The 18840-nt window shown below is 42.7% G+C and overlaps 1 protein-coding gene across 8 annotated transcripts in view; it reads right to left on the minus strand.

Annotated features, from left to right (window-relative positions):
* DDAH1 (dimethylarginine dimethylaminohydrolase 1) overlaps nt 1–18840 on the minus strand; it is a 162226-nt gene that overhangs the window by 94903 nt on the left and 48483 nt on the right. For 2 of the 8 annotated variants that reach the window (XM_075936385.1, XM_075936384.1), the window contains exon 1: nt 6348–6476. The exons of 4 other annotated variants lie outside the window; for them this stretch is intronic. Coding sequence is in view for 1 of the 4 variants with exons in the window: in XM_006120264.4 (XP_006120326.1) it covers nt 6348–6656 (309 nt within the window). In the remaining 3 variants the exon portion in view is untranslated. Of the gene's footprint in view, nt 1–6347; nt 6896–18840 lie in introns of those variants that run through there. 2 more of the 8 variants (XM_006120264.4, XM_075936383.1) reach the window with 2 other exon arrangements.

Below are 18840 nucleotides of genomic sequence, written 5' to 3' on the forward strand. Positions count from 1 at the left end.
TGCCAAAGGGAAGAATTCCAGGAGCTAAACCCATTTGGGTTTGACAAGCAAGCCCAGAGACTGCACACATGGCACCATATCCCAGGACATAGTCAAAGAGTGGGAGAACTGCAAAATTCTACTCTTTTTATTTGACTTCATATTAAATAAACACTTAAAGTCATGCACTTTGTTAATTATCCCTTGTTTTACAACTGTTTTTCCATAACCCTTTAAATTACACACACACACACACACACACACACACACGTTAATAACTTGGGTGTCATGGTGGCACACATCCAAACAAGCGCACATGACATCAATAGTGGTACACAAGACAAAAGTTACTCCACTTATGGATGGAAAATCTTAGATGGAACACAGCAGAAGGCAAGCAATGTATGCTTTGTCATTGAATACCTGGGATTGGTTTTACATCGGTTCACTTATTTTTCAAATTCACAAGAATAAGTCATTCACAGTGGTTGCTCCAGTCATTAGAGCAAATAAGTGCAGAATATGTGCTTTTCCGTCTCTTGTTTTCTATTTATAAGCACCTATGGACTATTTACTTGATGAACTCAAGTAAATCTGTACCTGCTGATATGTTGCATGTAGACTAACATATTTGTGATATATCTGAGATCTGGTTTCTTAGGATTTAATGGTGTCAACCTGTATCAGAATAATCAAAACTGATTTTAGATTAAATGGATATAATTAAATAATTTCTGCAAATATACCTGAGCTTCATCTCTGCCTGTGTTTGTCCTACATACAATATCCCTTTAGCAAAAATATCTCTGTAAATATGGTTATGTTAAGAAATGACCCAGCACTGACATCTTTCCATTTATTGTTTCATTATTTAATTTAGAGCTTTCAAAAATCAGTTTGAACATGTACTGCACATATACAAATTCTGATGAATTTGACTGTACTTTGCCAATGAAATTTACAGTGAAATTTAATGGTGATCTGTTTGAGCTTGGATTTAACAAAGAAACAGTTTATAAACATTGGATTTTATATTACTAGAAGCAGACAATTGATCTAACTCAAGGATAACTTGTTATCAATTGTCCAGAATAGTCCTATTTAATTTTTGTGCATGCTTGTCACAATTGGGGTAATGAAATGTTCCACCTTGCAGGTTTTGGTTAATGGGAAAGTTAAATTTTTCTTCACCTGGCTGGCATTTGTAATAGCCAACATATAATTAATTTCATCCTATAAGCGCACTGCTTTTCACAGAAGCAGGAAAAAAATTGATCAAGGGCCCAGATCTGCCAATTTTTTGCTTCCGCTCCCCACATACACCCAGAGCACCTCCTGTATTCTCACCCAGATCCTCTCCACATGATCCTCGCCTTCACTGCCTGCTCAGTCTCCAGCTGTCTACATCACCCACTTGTCTTCAAAGTTTCAGCCCAATTACTGTCCCGAAAACAATTTTTTTTAAGAAACTCCCCACACCTCTTCTTGCTTTACAGCTGGCGCCATGCTTTTTTTTTTTTTTTTTTTTTGCCTACTTATTAGTCCTTGCTTTGTGGACCACATAAAGTGTAGAAAAAAATTCATAAACACTCCATTTAGTTAGCCTGCTACATTGTATTCTCTCAGATCCATTTGCATCAGCACAAGATGGGCCCAAAAGTGGGAGACAGTCACTCTTTCCTTACCCCAGATCTGACTCCAGCCTTGTCCTGAACTGAGCAGGCCTCACCTCCTGCCAATGCTATCAGTAGCAAGCAGTTGTGTAGTGTGAGCCTTCTACCTCCTGCCAGTCTCCCAGAAGCTGCTGCAACATTTTGAGTTGGTCCCCTTGCTGAATGTTTCCTTTACAAGCTTCTGGGCTCCTTCTGCATACAGACCTGAATATCTCCATTTATTACAACGCATAACACAGTATTAGCAATTTGTAGCTGATGGTCACTTGACACCTCTATTCTGAAGTTAGCATGGCTCTTTTTGTTCACATGGAGCAGTTGTTTTCAACCCAGAGTCTGATTAGCTTTGGGAGTACATACAGCTCTTCTGGGGAGTTCAATCAACACATCTAGATATTCATCTTGTTTTACAGCAGACTATATAAAAAGCACTAGTGAAGTGAGTACAAACTAAAATGTCATACAATGACTGATTTATACAATTCTACATACCATATACTAAAACATCAATATGCTATTTATGTTCCAAATTGATGTTATAATTGTATGATAAAAAAATGAGAGTCTGCTGCAACACATCTGTATTTTATATCTGATTTTGTAAGCAAAGAATTAAGTCAGGTGAAACTTGGGGTACATAAGACAAATCAGACTCCTGAAATGGGTACAGTACTTTGGAAAGGTTGAGACAAGCCATGACAGAGCTCTACTGAAGTCACCAAAACTCTTCACAGGTATAAATAGACATGGCAGTGGGTCACGGTATAGGTTCAGTAAAAACGGCCTTGAAGTTTGGTCAAGAAACATCTGCATTTGAAAAGTAACATATATTTACACTCTGATGTCTTTACTTGAAGCACACATCTAACTGCATTTTTTTCAAATACATGCATGTGCATGTTCCTGAATGAGAGATTTGCGCAATCTTGCAGACAGTTCCATTGTTTGAGAAGACATGCTGGAAAAAAATTCCTTTCAATTTTTTTTTTTTAAAAGGAAAACTAAATGCAATGAATCTAGGTAAATGGCCCACAAGTATTTTAACAGCTTCTAAGGAACAAGACCCAGCCCTTCCCCACAGTTCATAATCTATAGGACAAGAGCAGCGAATGTAATAAACAGACAAAAGGAGGGACAATTGGGAGGGGGAAAAGAAATGTTGAAAGAAAGATTACATGTATACACAGGTGTTAGTTCTGCAACTTTGGGGGTGGGGAGGTTACATTTTATTCCTTACTCCCATCTCATTTATGAGCAGGAATGAAAGTAATTTAAATGTCTTATAGGTACTGTCCTATCACAACCCTCACCCTTTTGCAGGGGCTGGGATGGAGGTGGCCACACAACAGTACCTGTAAGAAATTTGAGTGTGGAGTAGAGTGGGGGGGTGGGGGGGGCTCAGGGCAGAGGGTTTGGGTATGAGGGGGTGCAGGAGTTAGGGGTGGGGACAGAGATGCCGAAGTTAAGGTTGCAGTGTATGAGAGGCTCGGGACGGGGGAGTATGAGGAGGGGGCTCAGGGCAACGGGTTGTGGTGTGGGAGTGCAGGAGTCAGTGCTGGGGATGGGATGCAGGAGTCAAAGTTGGAGTGTATGAGGCGCTCAGAGCATGGGGTATGAGAAGGGTGCTCAGAGCAAAGGGCTGGGTGAATACATTTCAATGGCGGGGAGTGTGGGCTGCAGCTGTACTTACGCCTGTCGCTGAATGGTTTTAGTCCTTTTTGTGGACTAGAGTGTAAGGCAAAGCTCACAGCCTGTGTCCTTCCTCCTCTGCCCTCCACTGGGCAGCCAAGCATGAGTGCAAGCTTTGAGCTTTGCTTTGTTCCTTAGTCAGGAAAAAAAAAAAAAAAAAAAAGGAGGAGGAAAAAAAACCAAACAAAAAATAGTGACTGGGGTGAATGCAGCTGCAGCCCCACTCCAACCCTGAAATGGCAGCAGAGGGAGGGGCCTAGAGCTCCGGGCTGGGGCAATTCCAAAGGCTCCTTCTCCTACCTTAGGCAGCCAGCCCCTCTAACCTGCCAGGCTGCCTGATTTTAGCACAGCAGTCTTCAGGAAGCCCAAACAGCTGGGCTAAGAGCATCTGCCCCTGCCCTTGCTGCTAAGTGCCCCAGTCAGCCAGTTTCTTGTTGGAGAGCTGCAATGGGGCACACTGAGTTACTTTCACCTCTGCTTCTGAGAGACAAGATGACAAAAATGTGTTTAATACAGAGAGGGGAAGTGGTTTGCACTGTCAAACAAAGGCTGGAATTTCGGAGCAAAAGTTCCTAAAGCAGAAACTCAGCCACCTGCATATTTGTTTACCATGAATGTGCTATTGGGTCCTAGGACATTCATGTTAAAACCATGTTTTGACATAAATAACTCATATGCACACAAAGAGCTAACCCATGGGCATCTTAGCTCTGCATTTCCTGAAATGTGTGAGGTTAAGATACACAGAACACTTTATCAAAATATATTAGAACTATTACTAATTTGCACCAATAATTGAAGTCCCATTTTGAATTATAGTACTTTGTAGGTTAATAAATACTGCAAGTTAAAATGGAAAAAAGAGAACCAACGACTCAAAGTTTACACTGTAACACTGTCAATTATTGATATCTATGAATAACTCAATAGTAAGTATTATGCAAAAATAATAAACTCTTAATATGCAACCTCCCTACAGTCTATGAAATCTTTACTGGTGAAAAGCGAGAGCAACAAAAACTTTGTGCAGATTATACAGTGCGCTGCTTAAAATAATTCTACTAAGTATTAATTATTTGTAATGACAGATAATTATTCTTCCATGACAAATCTTTGTTGTTACTGTATTATATAACTGATTCATTTTTCTCAGCTGCTAATCTGGTTCGGACATTTCCCAAATCATCCGCTACTGACTGGTTTTATTTCATTTTCTGGTTGGCTGATCTCTTCCTGGATTGTCTGAACTGAATGCAAAGGTGCTGCCTGCCATGTGCCATTTTTGCATTTGGAACAGGTCATGAGGTACATCAGTAACTTGAAGCTGGGAGAAGCATTATTAGACCTTCTCTGATATGAAAAAGGGAGAAATGCTACTTAGTTAATAAATTGTTGAACTCCAAATGGAGATGTGACTTACAATGGTCATTAACACAGATGAAGATGCAGGAGATGTGGTACTACAGTTTAATGAAGGAGAACACACCAATGCCCACCTTAAATTATTGAATAGCAAGCAATCCAAGATACCTAGAATCACAAAAGGTCGCACCACTTTAAAAAGTGTAGCACAGCAAATATTCTCTAACTGTGGCAAATGGCTTTTAATCCAACAAATTAAGAAACTACACTGACAGCACATTTGAAGAGTACACTTAATACTAAGTCTACAAATGTACTCACCACCATCACAAGGGCTACACCCAGAAAGATTAAATTCCTGCACTCCAAACTATAATGCAGTTCAGTAATCATACAATCCGCTGAGTTAAGAAGATGAACATTTTAATATAATATATTGATATATTAATCTGTTATAGGTACATGTGTCATGCTGAATTATGTAGGTGTGCATTTTTGCTCGTTCTTATGTTAAATAAACCAACAAATGCATATACATCCGAGAATCCCAGGGCTGGAAGAGACCTCAAGAGGTCATCAAGTGCAGCCCCTTTCCCAAAGCAGGACCAACCTCAACTTAATCATCCCAGCCAGAGATTTGTCAAGGTGAGACTTAAAAACCTCTAGGGATGGAGATCCCATGGTTCAGTGAAACACATTCAGTATCAGTGAAACAAAATGCATTCAATAGGGTTTCCATCAAGCTTCTCTAATTTAACAGTGAATTCAGATCTATACTGCATCTACACCTGTACCAGATTCATACTGCATCTACATCCCTATCAGATTCACACAGAGCCTTATGTAGTGTTGCACATATACCTGGAGTTTTTAAATTTGTAATGTTTTTACCTTCTCCCCGGATTGTGTTTACAATGACAGAACTGCTATGGTTTACTACAAAAGGCTTCAGTGTGTCTTAGAACACATCAGAGGGATCTGTTTCCTAGAACAAAATGACAGACATCCTGACATGTTTATTATGTATAACTAATTGCAAAAGAAAAAGGACTAGATCGGCTTTTAAGTAAATTTGCAGTCACCATTATAGCACTGCCAAGGCAACAAGCACACCTATCTGGGCTCACTCTCTGGGGGATCCAAACTGCAGGTGACACATTGCAGGACTGAGAACTACGAGAACCGTGTTCTCCCCAATCTGCTAAGAAGGGGAAAGCTTTTCCACAAGCCCTCAGGTTGGAGTTCATTGTGGGAAAGAGAACCTGCAAGTGCACTGAGCATCTTCTGCCTCGCCTCTCCCATCATGCCCCCAGCCTGCCACGCCTTAGAGCGCCGCGCTCCGCGCAGACTGCCTTCCCGGAACAGCTGCCCCTGGCAATCACTTCCCACCCAGAGCGGCGCTTCCATGCCAGGCCGCTCTGCATTTCCCCCAGCTCTGTTCTGCACGGAGTTCCAATGAAACGTCACAGAGGCAAGTCCGGACAGCCCGGGATTCTGCGGACAATGGACTCGACCCCCGCCCGAGCGAGGACAGAGACGGCGGAGGGGGAGGGGGGTGGGAGCAGAACAACTCTCCCTAGGTGGGGCAGAAGCTCTGGAGCCTCGCCCGTGCCCAGCGAGCCTCCCTCCCCGTGCAGCGGGTACCTCCTTCCTCCTGCTGGGGGCCCCCGGCCGGGTGATCAGGGCTGTCTCCTCGCACACCACGGCCACGTCCTCCACGAAGACACAGTCGGGCAGGCTCTCGTCGGCCGGCAGCTCCAGCACCTGCAGCCCCAGCTTGTTCTTGAGCACCCCGACGTAGAGCTGGTGCTCCCGCTCGGCTCGGGCGAAGTCCACCTCTTTGCCCTTCTCTATCCGCAGCGCGTGCTGGCACAGCGAGTCGGGCAGAGCCCGCACCACCGCGTGGCTGCACCGCCCCAGGCTGGAGCCGCCGCTACTGCTCAGCCCGGCCATGCTGGGAGGCGAGTAGCAGGCACCGCTGCGCGCTCACTGCACAGCAGTCGGGCCCGGCGCCTGCCCGCCCCCTTGTCCCCGTGGGGTAGGGCTCACGCCGCTCTGCCTGGATAGGCTGCCCACCAGCCACATTTCCATTGGTGCGGTTCCAAGGGAGTTCCCATTGGCTGGCTGCTTGGTTCCAAGCTCCGGATTGGTCGCTTTGGCAGAGCCCTTTACCTGTGTTCTGCTTGGCAAGGTTGGTCCCGGCGCCCCAGGACCTGTTCCTAGGGAGGAAGGGAGCGATATGCAGGCTGCCCTTGCAATGCTCAGCTGCTGCACGCCTGGAGCTAGCTTGGCGGCAGACAGTGAGGAGCTACCCAGCCCCTCATTCACTGGGACTTCACTGTATTTGGATTCAACTGAAAGCACTCAGGCCACACTGTGAACCTGGGTACCAGTATTTACTGGAGGGGGCTCCCCTGCAAAAATGAGGGTAGTGCCAGGGCAGGGAGAGAAGGAGAAGGAGATTCTTCATGCCCTTCCTCCCCTCCTCAATGTGCAATTATGTAAGGGCCAGGTGTACAAGCAGCACCCCGTGTGCAGGAATGCCAGGGCGTTCTTTGGCCCTAAACCTCTTTTTGGTAGCAAGGTGTCCACACTGCAAAGTTTGGTCCCAGATGCAAATCCAAACTGCCCCTGCAGCTGAGGAGGGAGAATATTTAGGACCATCTCCAGTTCTGAGAGAACTTTCTGAGACCAGTTTCTGAGGTCAGGGCTACAGTATAAACTTAACATCAGTATAACTGGATCAGTCAGAAGTGTGAAAAATCCACACCGAAGAGCAACACAGTTATACTGGCCTAAGCCTGATATAGACAACTATGTTTCATTAGGAGGGCTTCTACTCCACTCACCATAGCTATTGCTACTTGCAGAGCTGGATTAACTATGCCAACAAGAGAAGCTCTCTCATTAGCACAGTAACATCTTCACTAAAGCACTACCATGACAGAGCTGCAGTGTTTTAAGTGCAGACCTGCCTAGCCCAGCAGTTTATTTTGTGTTAAAAATAGTTGCATTAGAAAACAAGAATGGTGATGAGTCTTCCTATATGCATGACTGTTTTATGCTCTGGTGACAAAAAATTACCTTGTTAAATCTAAAGCTTTGTCTACACTACCAAGTATTGTCAAAAAACCTGCCTTTTGCCTACAAAACGAGTGTGTACACACTGCGTTTAGACTGTTGTTGGGAAAAAAAGCCCACTTTCAAAGACAAAATACTTTCACCCCAATGAGAGACTTGTCTTTTCCCTATACATTTGTATCAGCAAAGAGCGAGTGTGGACACCATGACCAGGCCTTCTATAATCGCTTTATTTGGCCTCCAGGAAGCGTCCCATGATGCCCATCCTGATCACTTTGGTTAGCAGTTTGAACTCAGCTGCACTGCATAAGAAAGGCCATGGTGGGTCAGACCAAAGGTCTGTCTAACCCAGTATCCTGTCTTCCATCAGTGGCCAATGCCAGGTGCCCCAGTGGGAATGAACAGAACAGGTAATCATCAAGCGATCCACCTCTGTTGCCCATTCCCAGCTTCTGGCAAAAGGCTGCAACTGAATAAGCAACAATCCACCTCTCCCCTTTGTAAGCCCTGGATTTTTAAATTCCATTTCATGTTTCCTGGTTTGGCATGGAAAGGTCTCATCACATCTTCAAGTGATCATGGCTGGCTACTGCACCAACTGCTCTCCCAGCTTTTGCATCTGAACAGTATATGGGAAGGGGAGAAGAGTCTGTGAAGTGGCAGCTGTGCTTGACCCATAGGAATTGGGATAACTTTTGGAAGATTTCTTGAGGCTTGTGTAAAAAAAGAGCTAGGATTGGGACATGCTGCAGTGCAGAGTGAAGATAAAAGAGCTGAGGCAGGCGTATCATAACGCGAGGGAGGTAAACCGTTGCTCCAGAGGCGTGCCTAACACTTGCCATTTCTATAAGGATCTGGATACTATACTCAGTGTTGACTCCACCTCCACCACCAAGAGCTCCCTATATAGTTCAGAAGCTTAGAGGTGGTGGAAAGAGGATCTAGCCCAGGCAATGAAGTCATTGATGAAAGGGTGGAGTTAGACAAGGATGTAGAACTCCTAGTAGGGTCTCCTGATGTGGACGGGAGCTAGGAACTGCTCTCCACTCCTGAGGTGCCTAGCCAGTCTCAGCAGCTGCTCTCTAGGGAGCAGAAAGCAGGAGATGTGATGAATGGTAAGTGGCTGTGGCTTGTGTAGTGCAGAGGTGAATTTAGTATAGGAGAGGGCAGAAGGCTGGTTGTGTTTCTGTGAGCTGGACATTTTCCTGGGTAGCCAGTTGGTACTGCAGAATAGAGTGTTGATGCACACCACGATCTCATGGGAATCTTCCAGAGAGATTTCCAGGAAAGTTTCCTAGAGCTACTTGTTAATCCTGTGCCTCCGGTTCTGTGATCGTGCAGTTTTGTTCTTTCCCCTATTATAGGACACTGTCTCATGCCAATCTGCAATCACTTTGTAGGGACCAAAGCAGCACATAGGTGGGAGGCACGCAGAGCAGGGCAGAAGCTGCAAATATCCAGTAAATGTATTCTGGTTACCCTCTTTACCCTCAACACTGTCTGCTAGAATGAGCCCTGCTTATGAAAAATGTTGGATAATTTTAGAATTTGTTCCCTGTAAAGCTGCACTGCTACTCATTGTCAAAATGCTTCCTCAAAGCCTCCCTGATTTCAGTTGCCACCCTCTTGGCTCCTCTGACAGCCCTGGTATCAAGCTGCTCAAATTCAGCATCCATCCCTGAGCAAACGTTTCACCCTTATTTTCACAGAGATTATGCAAAGTACAGCAAGCAGCTATGACCACAGGAATATTATCCGCACTAAGGTCCACCCTGTTGTAAAGGCAATGCCAGAGAGAAATCTACCAAAGGCACATTCAACTGTCCTCCAACACCTACTTAGCCTGTTGTTGAAATGCTCTTTACTGCTGTACAGATGTCCCATGGAAGGATTCATAAGACAGGGGTCTAAGGTGTAAGCCAGGTTTCTCAGGATCACTAGGAGCATTTGCACATCCCCTACTGTAATCTTGTGGTCTGGAAAAAAAGTCCCCACTTGCAGCTTTCTGTGCAGGCCAATATTCCTGAAGATGCATGCATCATGCACCTTTCCAGACCCCCCCACAATGATGTCTGAGTAATGCCCATGCTAATCCACAAGCACCTGCAATATCATAGAAAAGTATCCCTTCTATTTCATATTTACGCTGTTGCAATAAGGTGTGGTACTAAAATAGGACTATGCCATTGTGAGAGGTTTTGTTCAGTCCTGGGCCCCTGCCCAGTACGCAGGCTTGTATGTCCTAGTCCAACAGCCTCTTTAAAGGTCCAATTAATAAACAATTCCCCCTTGGTCAGAAACAACGGCCCAGGCCCTGGTTCAGGGAAGGGTAAACAAACAAACAGTTTCTGCTACACCAGGGAAGAGGGGGAGACTGCCACCCAAATGCAGAGGGTGGCGGAGGGGGCGGGGGCCCACCCTACTCCACCATGTCCCAGCCCAGGGCCTTAGCAGTGGCAGCCTTGCAGCCACTGGGGTCAGCAGGGGATCCACACCGAAGCCTGCTGACACAGCTTAAAGTGTGATCAGATCCTCCTGATCATCTGTGGCTTCCCCTGGGCCATTTCCAGACTCCCCCTCCAGTTGTACCTGTCCGCCAGGTTGGGCCGGGTTCCCAGGGTCTGTATGGTTCCAATCAATGGGTCGAGAGAAAAGGCTCTCCTCCTCCGGGCCAGGGCATGGTGGCCCAGGACAGTCATCCGCCTCCTCCGGCTCCTCCACCTCCTCAGGGTAAGCCTCTGTTCCCTTCAACAGTTAGCCCCCTCCTGAGCTTCTGGGCCTAGCTTTTATACTTCCTGCCCGTCCCGTGGGCTGCTGCGCATTTAAAGAGGCAGGTTCCAACTCAGCCCATCCAGGCTCAGAGAGGGGTTCTCCCTCCTCGGGGTCAGTGAGCGGCCACCCCTGCTCACTATAGCCATATATTGCCCCTCCACAGTTAGGGAAACTATCTCTGCAAAACCATCCACTATTTCATGCACAATTCCCAGAGTCGGATTCTTTATATAGAAGGATGTGATTTATTGCCCTGCACACTTGCATTAATGCAGCCCCTGTAGTTGATTTCCCCACTCTAAATTGATTTGTGAATGGTTGGTAGAAGTCTGGAATCACTAGCTCCCAGACAACAATTTCCATATACTTTTCTACTGAAAAGGCAGCTCTAGATCTAGTGTCCTTGAGCCACATGTCTGGAGCCAGCACAACACAAAGCTCTAGAAAGGTAGCTTTCTTCATCCAAAATTTCTATAGCCACTTCTCTTCATCCCCTACCTGCATGATAAAGCGATCCCACCATTTAGTGCTGCCTTTCCTAGCCCAGATGTGTCAGTCTACCCTATGCAGCTGCTCTGTGAATGCCAAAAGCAATGTAAAGTTGCTGCTATCTATATCACATGGATTGTTGGCCTCTGTCAGTAATTTAATAACTCCATTGCTATGCACAATGTCCTCATATCACTTAACAGAGCATAGGAGAGAAATGTATGATCCAGCCCGTCTAACAATAGGGATATGTCTACACTGGCATGATTTTCCGAAAATGTTTTTAGCGGAAAAGTTTTAAAAGCATTTTCGGAAAAGCACGTCTAGATTGGCAGGATGCTTTTCCGCAAAAGCACTTTTTGCGGAAAAGCGTCCATGGCCAATCTAGACGCGGTTTTCCGCAAAAAAGCCCCGTTCGCCATTTTTGCGATCGGGCCTTTTTTGCGGAAAACACTACTGTGCTGTCTACACTGGCCCTTTTGTGCAAAAGTCTTTCGGAAAAAGACTTTTGCCCAAATGGGAGCAGCATAGTATTTCCGGAAAAGCACTGACGGTCTTACATGAGATCGTCAGTGCTTTTCCGGAAATTCAAGCGGCCAGTGTAGACAGCTGGCAAGTTTTTCCGTAAAAGCAGATGATTTTGTGGAAAAACTTGCCAGTCTAGACACAGCCTAGATGCTGAGGTGTACCGCAAAGAATGGCCATTGAAAAAATAGCACAAAAGAAAACAACTGGAAGCCAATAGACGGCTGGGACATAAAGCAATGTTTAATGACATGGTGTGCTGCAATCCACTCTGCCTTCCTACATCAGCTAGCAACAGAAAGTGTCACCTTGGACTGTGGGACACACACTGTTGATAACGATGCCCAAAATTTGAATGTGATCTGTCTATAGGCAGCAAGCGAGAACTATCTTTTCCCATTTTTATTATGACGACTTTTGGGTGTTGAAATAGGTTCAGCTGCCAAACCTCAGTAGTGTAGACATAGCCTAAGAAATTCTCATTCACTGAGGACAGGTGAAGGATGGTGCCTTCAATTTAGTTAATACATTACTTCAAAAAATAGTTGTACAAAAGTGACAAAGTATTTCTCTCTCTCTCTCACACACACTCACACTCTCTTTCTCTCTCTCTCTCTTACTTTCATTCAGTTCTTGACATTTCTTCCTCATTCAAAACTTCCATGTAATGACCTGCCCTCTTTCCTATACAGACATGAAAAAAAAGTTTTATGTGTACTCAAGAAAAATTTTCTCTGAACTCTAAGTTTCACATTTTGGGGAATGTGATACTCTTGCTCTCCTATGGTCCTGTTTCAGAGAAATACCCATAAAAAGTCAGTTTGAGGTATGTTCTGTTGTGGGTTGTTTTTTTTAATGCAAAATAAGGCCACTTTTGAAAATTTTAAATCAAGGAAAACCTAATGGTTTAGTCTTTTAATATGCTGGTATGAGAAATAATGGTATATTCTTTTGAAAATCATATACTATACATGCATAATGCCATTGTCTACCAATTATTTAAGAATGGGACCAGACTCTGTAGCACAGAACCAATGGGGGAGTTTTGCCATTGATTTAAGTAGGAGCAAGGACATCATAAAGCTTAAAAGCCGAGAGGGCAATGAAGCAAATTCTAAGATCAGGTGTCAAGTAATCTTTGCACATTGAGACAAAGAGCAAATGTGAAATCCAATTTTATTTCCAAAGAATTCAGCAACAAATAAAACAAACAGAAACAAAAAACACCACCACTGTACCATGGATCAGATTAGAAGGTATTACACACAGCACTTAAACAACATAAAATTAGTAGTTAGAAAGACAAAAGTACAGGAAAATACACTGTATGTTCGCAATCCTATTCATTGACACTATAGTGACTTATCTGATGAAAAAGTCCTAACAGGGACAGAAGAAAGTTGCATTACAAAAATGTACTTCTGAAAGCACATGTGAATAGTTCAGTCACTTTCAAAAGAAAGTAGATTTGAAAAAAGATGTTATTTTAAAGCAGGGGGGAACCTTCTTTGGGTTTGGGGCCACTGATCCACAGAAAAATCAGTTGTGGGCCACACACAAGTAAAAAACCCTCACTGAGGCCCCTGACTGAGAAGGAGAAATACACTCCCCACATTCCCCTCACACACCAGAGCCTCGGGGGCCCCAGCATGGTAGATTTTGTATGCTCCAGCCCGGTGGGGGACAGCAGAGGGGCTGGAGTGCCAGTACAGCCTCCCTAATTCTGGCGGGGGAGGAGGAGGAGGAATTGAGCCTCGAGGGCTGAATCCAGGCAAGCCAGGGGCTTCATCTGACTCCTGGGCCTGAGGTTCCCCACCCATGTTTTAAAGGTTTGTCAGAACAGAGAAATCAACTAGAAATAAAGTAAAAATCCATCATTTTGACAAAATTACCTCATATTAGCCAAGATTTCTAGCCATGACATTACATTCAGAAAAGACCTGATAATTTTGGCAGAAGACGGTTACATGCTAGCAATTCTGAAACTTAGTTCTGGGATGAGTCGTAGAGCATAAATAAAGCATGTTTTATCACAAATATTTCTTTGGAATGTTACATCACCTTTGTGAGTCAACGAGGACTTGGAATTTATGCCAAAAATCAGGGAACGCCCGTGTACTGCACTATGTAATTGAAGACCACAGTTGTTCGTTGCTATTAAACAATTTGCGTGACAGTAACAAACTCTGGAATTTGGATCAATGCCTGGTGCAAAACATATTATCAAGCAGCCTGGGCACTCTTTTGAAGCCTTCTAGGATGCCAAGTCTGAATACTTTCCAGGACGTGCAGATGCTAGCTGTTCTTAATACCCCGCCCCCCGTCTCATGTTTTTATATAGTGTGTATCATTGTGTTAACTAAGCATTGCACAAAATGAAGAGCATGAACAGAACAAAAAGGCATTTTAGGCATTCAACCAGCAACTGCCATGTGGATAAGTCCACTGTACCAGAAACACAGAAGACATTGGATAAAAATTTAAGCTTCTTATATATTTTTTCTATTTCAGTAGAAATATACTTCAACTACTTTGCAACAGAGTGCTATTAACAGTACCACCATAATCAGACTGCAGCACAAACATGAAAACTCTGATCCCTACATTCCTTGCTCAGGCAGAACTTGCATAAGTATCAACTGGAGTTTGATATTGCCAAGATACATGATTCAGTCCTGATACTCCTCTGAGGGAGGTAAGAATTATTTATAATATTTACAGATAGGGGTACTGAGTCAAAGCTGTTAAATGAGGACTTGTCTACATAGCAAGTCATTCTGAAATAGCTATTTTGCATTCAACCATTCACACTCAAATTCCTAAGTAGATTCTCTTATTCTGGATAATAATTTTTTATTCTGAATTGTCCTAATCCACTTTGGATGTCGAGTTAATCAGGCATAGAATTGCACTTTATATTCACATCCTGTTTTATGCCAAATTTACGTCACAGCATAGATAAGCCCTGATTTTCCAAGATCACACAAATCAGTGTCAGAGCTAGGATTAGCATACAGAATTTCCTGGTTTTCAATCCAGCCCACATTTGCACAAAAAAAGCTCAATCATTTAGAAAAGTTATATTTTTACTAAAAATCATCTTATCGTGGTATCAACTCAGTAATTTGGGTAAAGCCAGAGGAGCTGAAAACATTAACTGATTGCATTCAGGCAATGTATGCAAACTCTAAGACACTTTACTAAACTGGTGCCAGATTTTATATTTTCAAAATGCTATACAAATACAACTACTTAATCCACAAGATTATTCCTTTTTATCATACTGGTAGAAAAAGTAGCTAAAGCAAGCTAAAAATAGCTGTGAACTACTCAGTCTTTATGCAGAAGAGACCTCTTTGGAGAGAACCATGATCGCTTCCAGATGTTAAACCGTGCACCTATCAACATCTGGCAGGACCTTCTGAAGGTGCAATGTTTTCCTGATTTCTCCCCTAGCTAAGCCTAGGGGAAAGAAATCCGTTATCTGACTAAAAGGTCACAGATCCATTACCCTGACTGCAAAATTCCTTCTATACGTTCCTGGTTCAGCAGAAACACAGTGTTTGTTTAATGTACTATGATATAATGAATTAGGCACTTCGTCAGCTGGCATTTTACATATCTAAGACAAGTAGCAATTTCCATGAAGTGACAGCTAAGCAGTGGAAAAAATGCTGTCAAAGATTATCCTTTATAAATCATCTTTGACAGCAGTCTTGACAATCTGTATGGCACCAAGAAGCACTGACAAAACTCAGAGGAGCTGTGCATGCTTAGCACTTACTGGCAACCTATGTCTTATGTTACAATGAGATACACTAGTACGGCTAGGATGAACTTTGAATTTATTCAGGGTTTTTTGCCATCATTCACATCTAAAATTCCCTCTCAGTAAGAGAAGTCTGTCACTTTAGGAATATAGAATATCAAAACTGTGGCGCACCACAAATTCATATGACCATGGATGAAAAGTCTCCAGGTGAAAATAAAAGCATTTGAAATGTCCTTATAAAAAAGAGCAGAGATGGTGATATTTAGTTCAGTGATGGATGCATTGATAAATACAAAGTAATGCATATTGGAAAACATCCCAACTATACATATAAAATTATGGGATTTAAATTAGCTGTTACCACTGTAGAAAGAGATATTGGTGTCTTTAAGGATACTTCTATGAAAATATCCCCTCAATGTGCAGTTGCAGCCAAAAAAAGCAAAGAGAATGTTAGGAGTCATAAATAAATGGATAGATAATAAAACACAAGAACCAAAGCTCACCAAATGAAATTAATAGGCATCAGGTTTAAAACAAATAAAAGGAAATATTTCTTCACATAATACACAATCATCTTATGGAAATCTTTGCCAGAGGATGTGGTGAAGGCCAAAACTATAACGGTTAAAAAAGAACTAGATACATTCATGGAGGGACAAGTCCATCAATGGCTATTAGTCAGGATGGGCAGAAATGGTGTCCCTACCCCTCTGTTTGTCATAAATTGGGAATGGATGACAGGAGATAGATCACTTAATGATTACCTGTTCTGTTCATTCCCTCTGGCGCACCTGGCTTTGGTGACTCTTGATCAGGATTCTGGGCTAGATGAAATTTTGGTCTGACCCCGTATGACTGTTCAAAACAAATGCAATACTAGACAGACAATAAGGAAAAAACTCAGACATGCACTCTCTATGATGCCATTGTCATTTCTATAGAAAAATTAGACTATTTTTTCCTGATATGTGGCACGTTTTACAGGCTAGTCTATGAAAAAGGTATATGGTCTTCTGTGCCTGGGAATGAGATAATGTTATAGTAATGTATGTTGTTGCATTAGGTTGGCAAGAAAAGGTCAATCTGCATTTTGCAAAAGACAATTCATTTGTATCTGACAAGCACATCACTCAGGCTCAGCCTACACAATTATATCACAGGTTTAGGAAGGACATACTGAGCTATTTGTGCAGGCACAGACCTGCAGTAACTTTACCATGGGGTGTTTGCACATTCTGATAAGCTCCCCCATGCATAATAAGGCATAAGCAATTTGCAAGACATATGGGATGTAATCTAGAATCTGAAGGCTTCACTGCTCCAGTGGTAATTATGTGGGTGAACACTTGCCCGGCACTCAAAGCAGAACCAGCTTTTGGAATGTTGGATTGAAGCCATAGTTACACAGTGTGGTGTCGTAAAAAAGCCAGTCATTTAGTGGCACAGTAGCAGTTTGCATTGGAACTCCTTTGATAATAACTACATTAACATTAAAAAATATATACAGTATTTGGTATTAAAAGCTTGAAAAGACTGATACATTTGTAAAGGACAGTCCCATCTGGTGCTGATAATGATCACTAAGTGGGATGCTTGGGAAGAAATGAAGTAGAGAAAGGCAGTTTTCAGAAATATATTTTTCAATGCCTCTCAAACTTAGCGATTTAAGACTGTAGCTTAGTAACTAGCCGGAACGGCCTTACTGGACACCTGTAGCGAATGAACTGTGCTGTTTTTCATGGGGTGGCTTCCAGGCTTTCATGTGTAAGGAATTTTGTAATCTACAAAGCAGGTTTTACAGACTGAACATTTTATTTATTTCAAATTGTTATGAGCATCTAAAATTACTTATGGAAAAATGCAGGTGAATATTGTCAATAGCTCAGAATATTCTCTGGGAGACTCAGAAATGTGGTAGCAATGATGTTAGCTTCCTCAGAGACCCCAGTCCAGCAATTAAAGCAGAATGGATTATGGCATATGTCACTCATGCTACCCAGTCAGCATTTAGTGAACCTCAGGAAGCTAAGTAAGATAGTGGAATGGGGTGCAAGGACACTACCTAGTGCCCAGTAAACCGGGACCAGATACTAGTTCAGCTTTTCCCAAGGGAAGAGCCGTAAGAAAGTCTGCCTGGAAAACAGAGAGGTTATCTTTTGGGAAATTAGGAGTCCACACCCAAGGTCAAATAGTATGGCTGACTTGCAGCTCTGCCAGGGATATTTCTTTTTAATTTGTTGTGTTTGTATTTATAACAAAAAAGATATATTAATTTTATTAATGAAGAAAGAAGGCATGGTCTCTGAGGATAACATTTTCAGAAGTGCCTAAGTCCCATTGAAAATGTTACCATAAGATTATGTTTGGTTTTTCTGCTGAGTCGTTCCACCAGGTGACAGCCCTTTGCTGGTGTCCTGCTGCGATCAGATGGGCGAGGTATGATCACAACAAGACCGAACAGGTGGGGTACAGCTTTCGTCAACACTATCATCTCCTGAGAAACTCATGACGAGTCAACATTATAAGACAGAATCTAATGCTACAGAATCTGAAGTTTGGACTTTCCATTATGTTTGGGGGTATTAGTAGATGAACCAGACTTTCTCATCACTTAATCAACTTTTATCTCAATTTCTAAATGTTTGGTGAATTCTGATGCTGATGAGCCCACGTGATTGAAATGCTGCCCAATATATCAGTATCTTTCTTCTTTATGGTAAGTATATTGTCAACAAAGATTTTTCAGATGTATCAGTGAAACAGAATATTTAAATGAAAATGGCTAGGTAGAGTTAGTTACATAATCCTGGGAAAGAAACCACAAGCTTATTACTTATGTATAAATCATCAATTTTATGTATTTCTTTTTATTCCCACACAGGCCAAGAGCAGATTCTTTTGCAAGCTAGGACTGGCGCCAAATAGAATAATACATCACAAATTAAACTAAAAAAGTGAATGATTTCCAAGGTTCTTTATTACTAAATTTAATAGTATGCTCTGTTGACAGTCATGATTAAGAAGTTATATAAGCAGAAAGAATATGCACGGTTAGCTTCAGGTTTTATGCAATTATTTTTGCTGTTATCCAACACTGAAAGGATGAGAAAGGGTCTACTTTAAAGTCAGATGTCCTTTATATTGCTCTCAGTGTTCTGTGCTGTTATTTAGCTCTAATTTATCCCTAAATGTCTTCTATGAACACAGTAAGCAGTAGAAGTGTTGGTAATGCTGCTAGATGATATTGACCTCCCATGGTTCGGCAAATTCTCTAGTTCAGCACTGGTCAGATCCTGAGGGTGCTGGACTAGAGAGGTTCAACCTATAGTGGGACTATCTTCAGTCATCCTAAGGGAGCTATGATACTTTATAACAATTAAGGATCTAGCCCACTTGCTCTTTAGTGATTTCTTGCAATTAACACATCAAATGAAAACTAGACATTGAAGATCGCTGTCTATACATATAGGCTACGTCTACACTGGCCCCTCTTCC

This window comes from Pelodiscus sinensis, chromosome 9 (assembly GCF_049634645.1).
Source record: "Pelodiscus sinensis isolate JC-2024 chromosome 9, ASM4963464v1, whole genome shotgun sequence".
In the NCBI taxonomy this organism is placed as follows: domain Eukaryota; kingdom Metazoa; phylum Chordata; order Testudines; family Trionychidae; genus Pelodiscus; species Pelodiscus sinensis.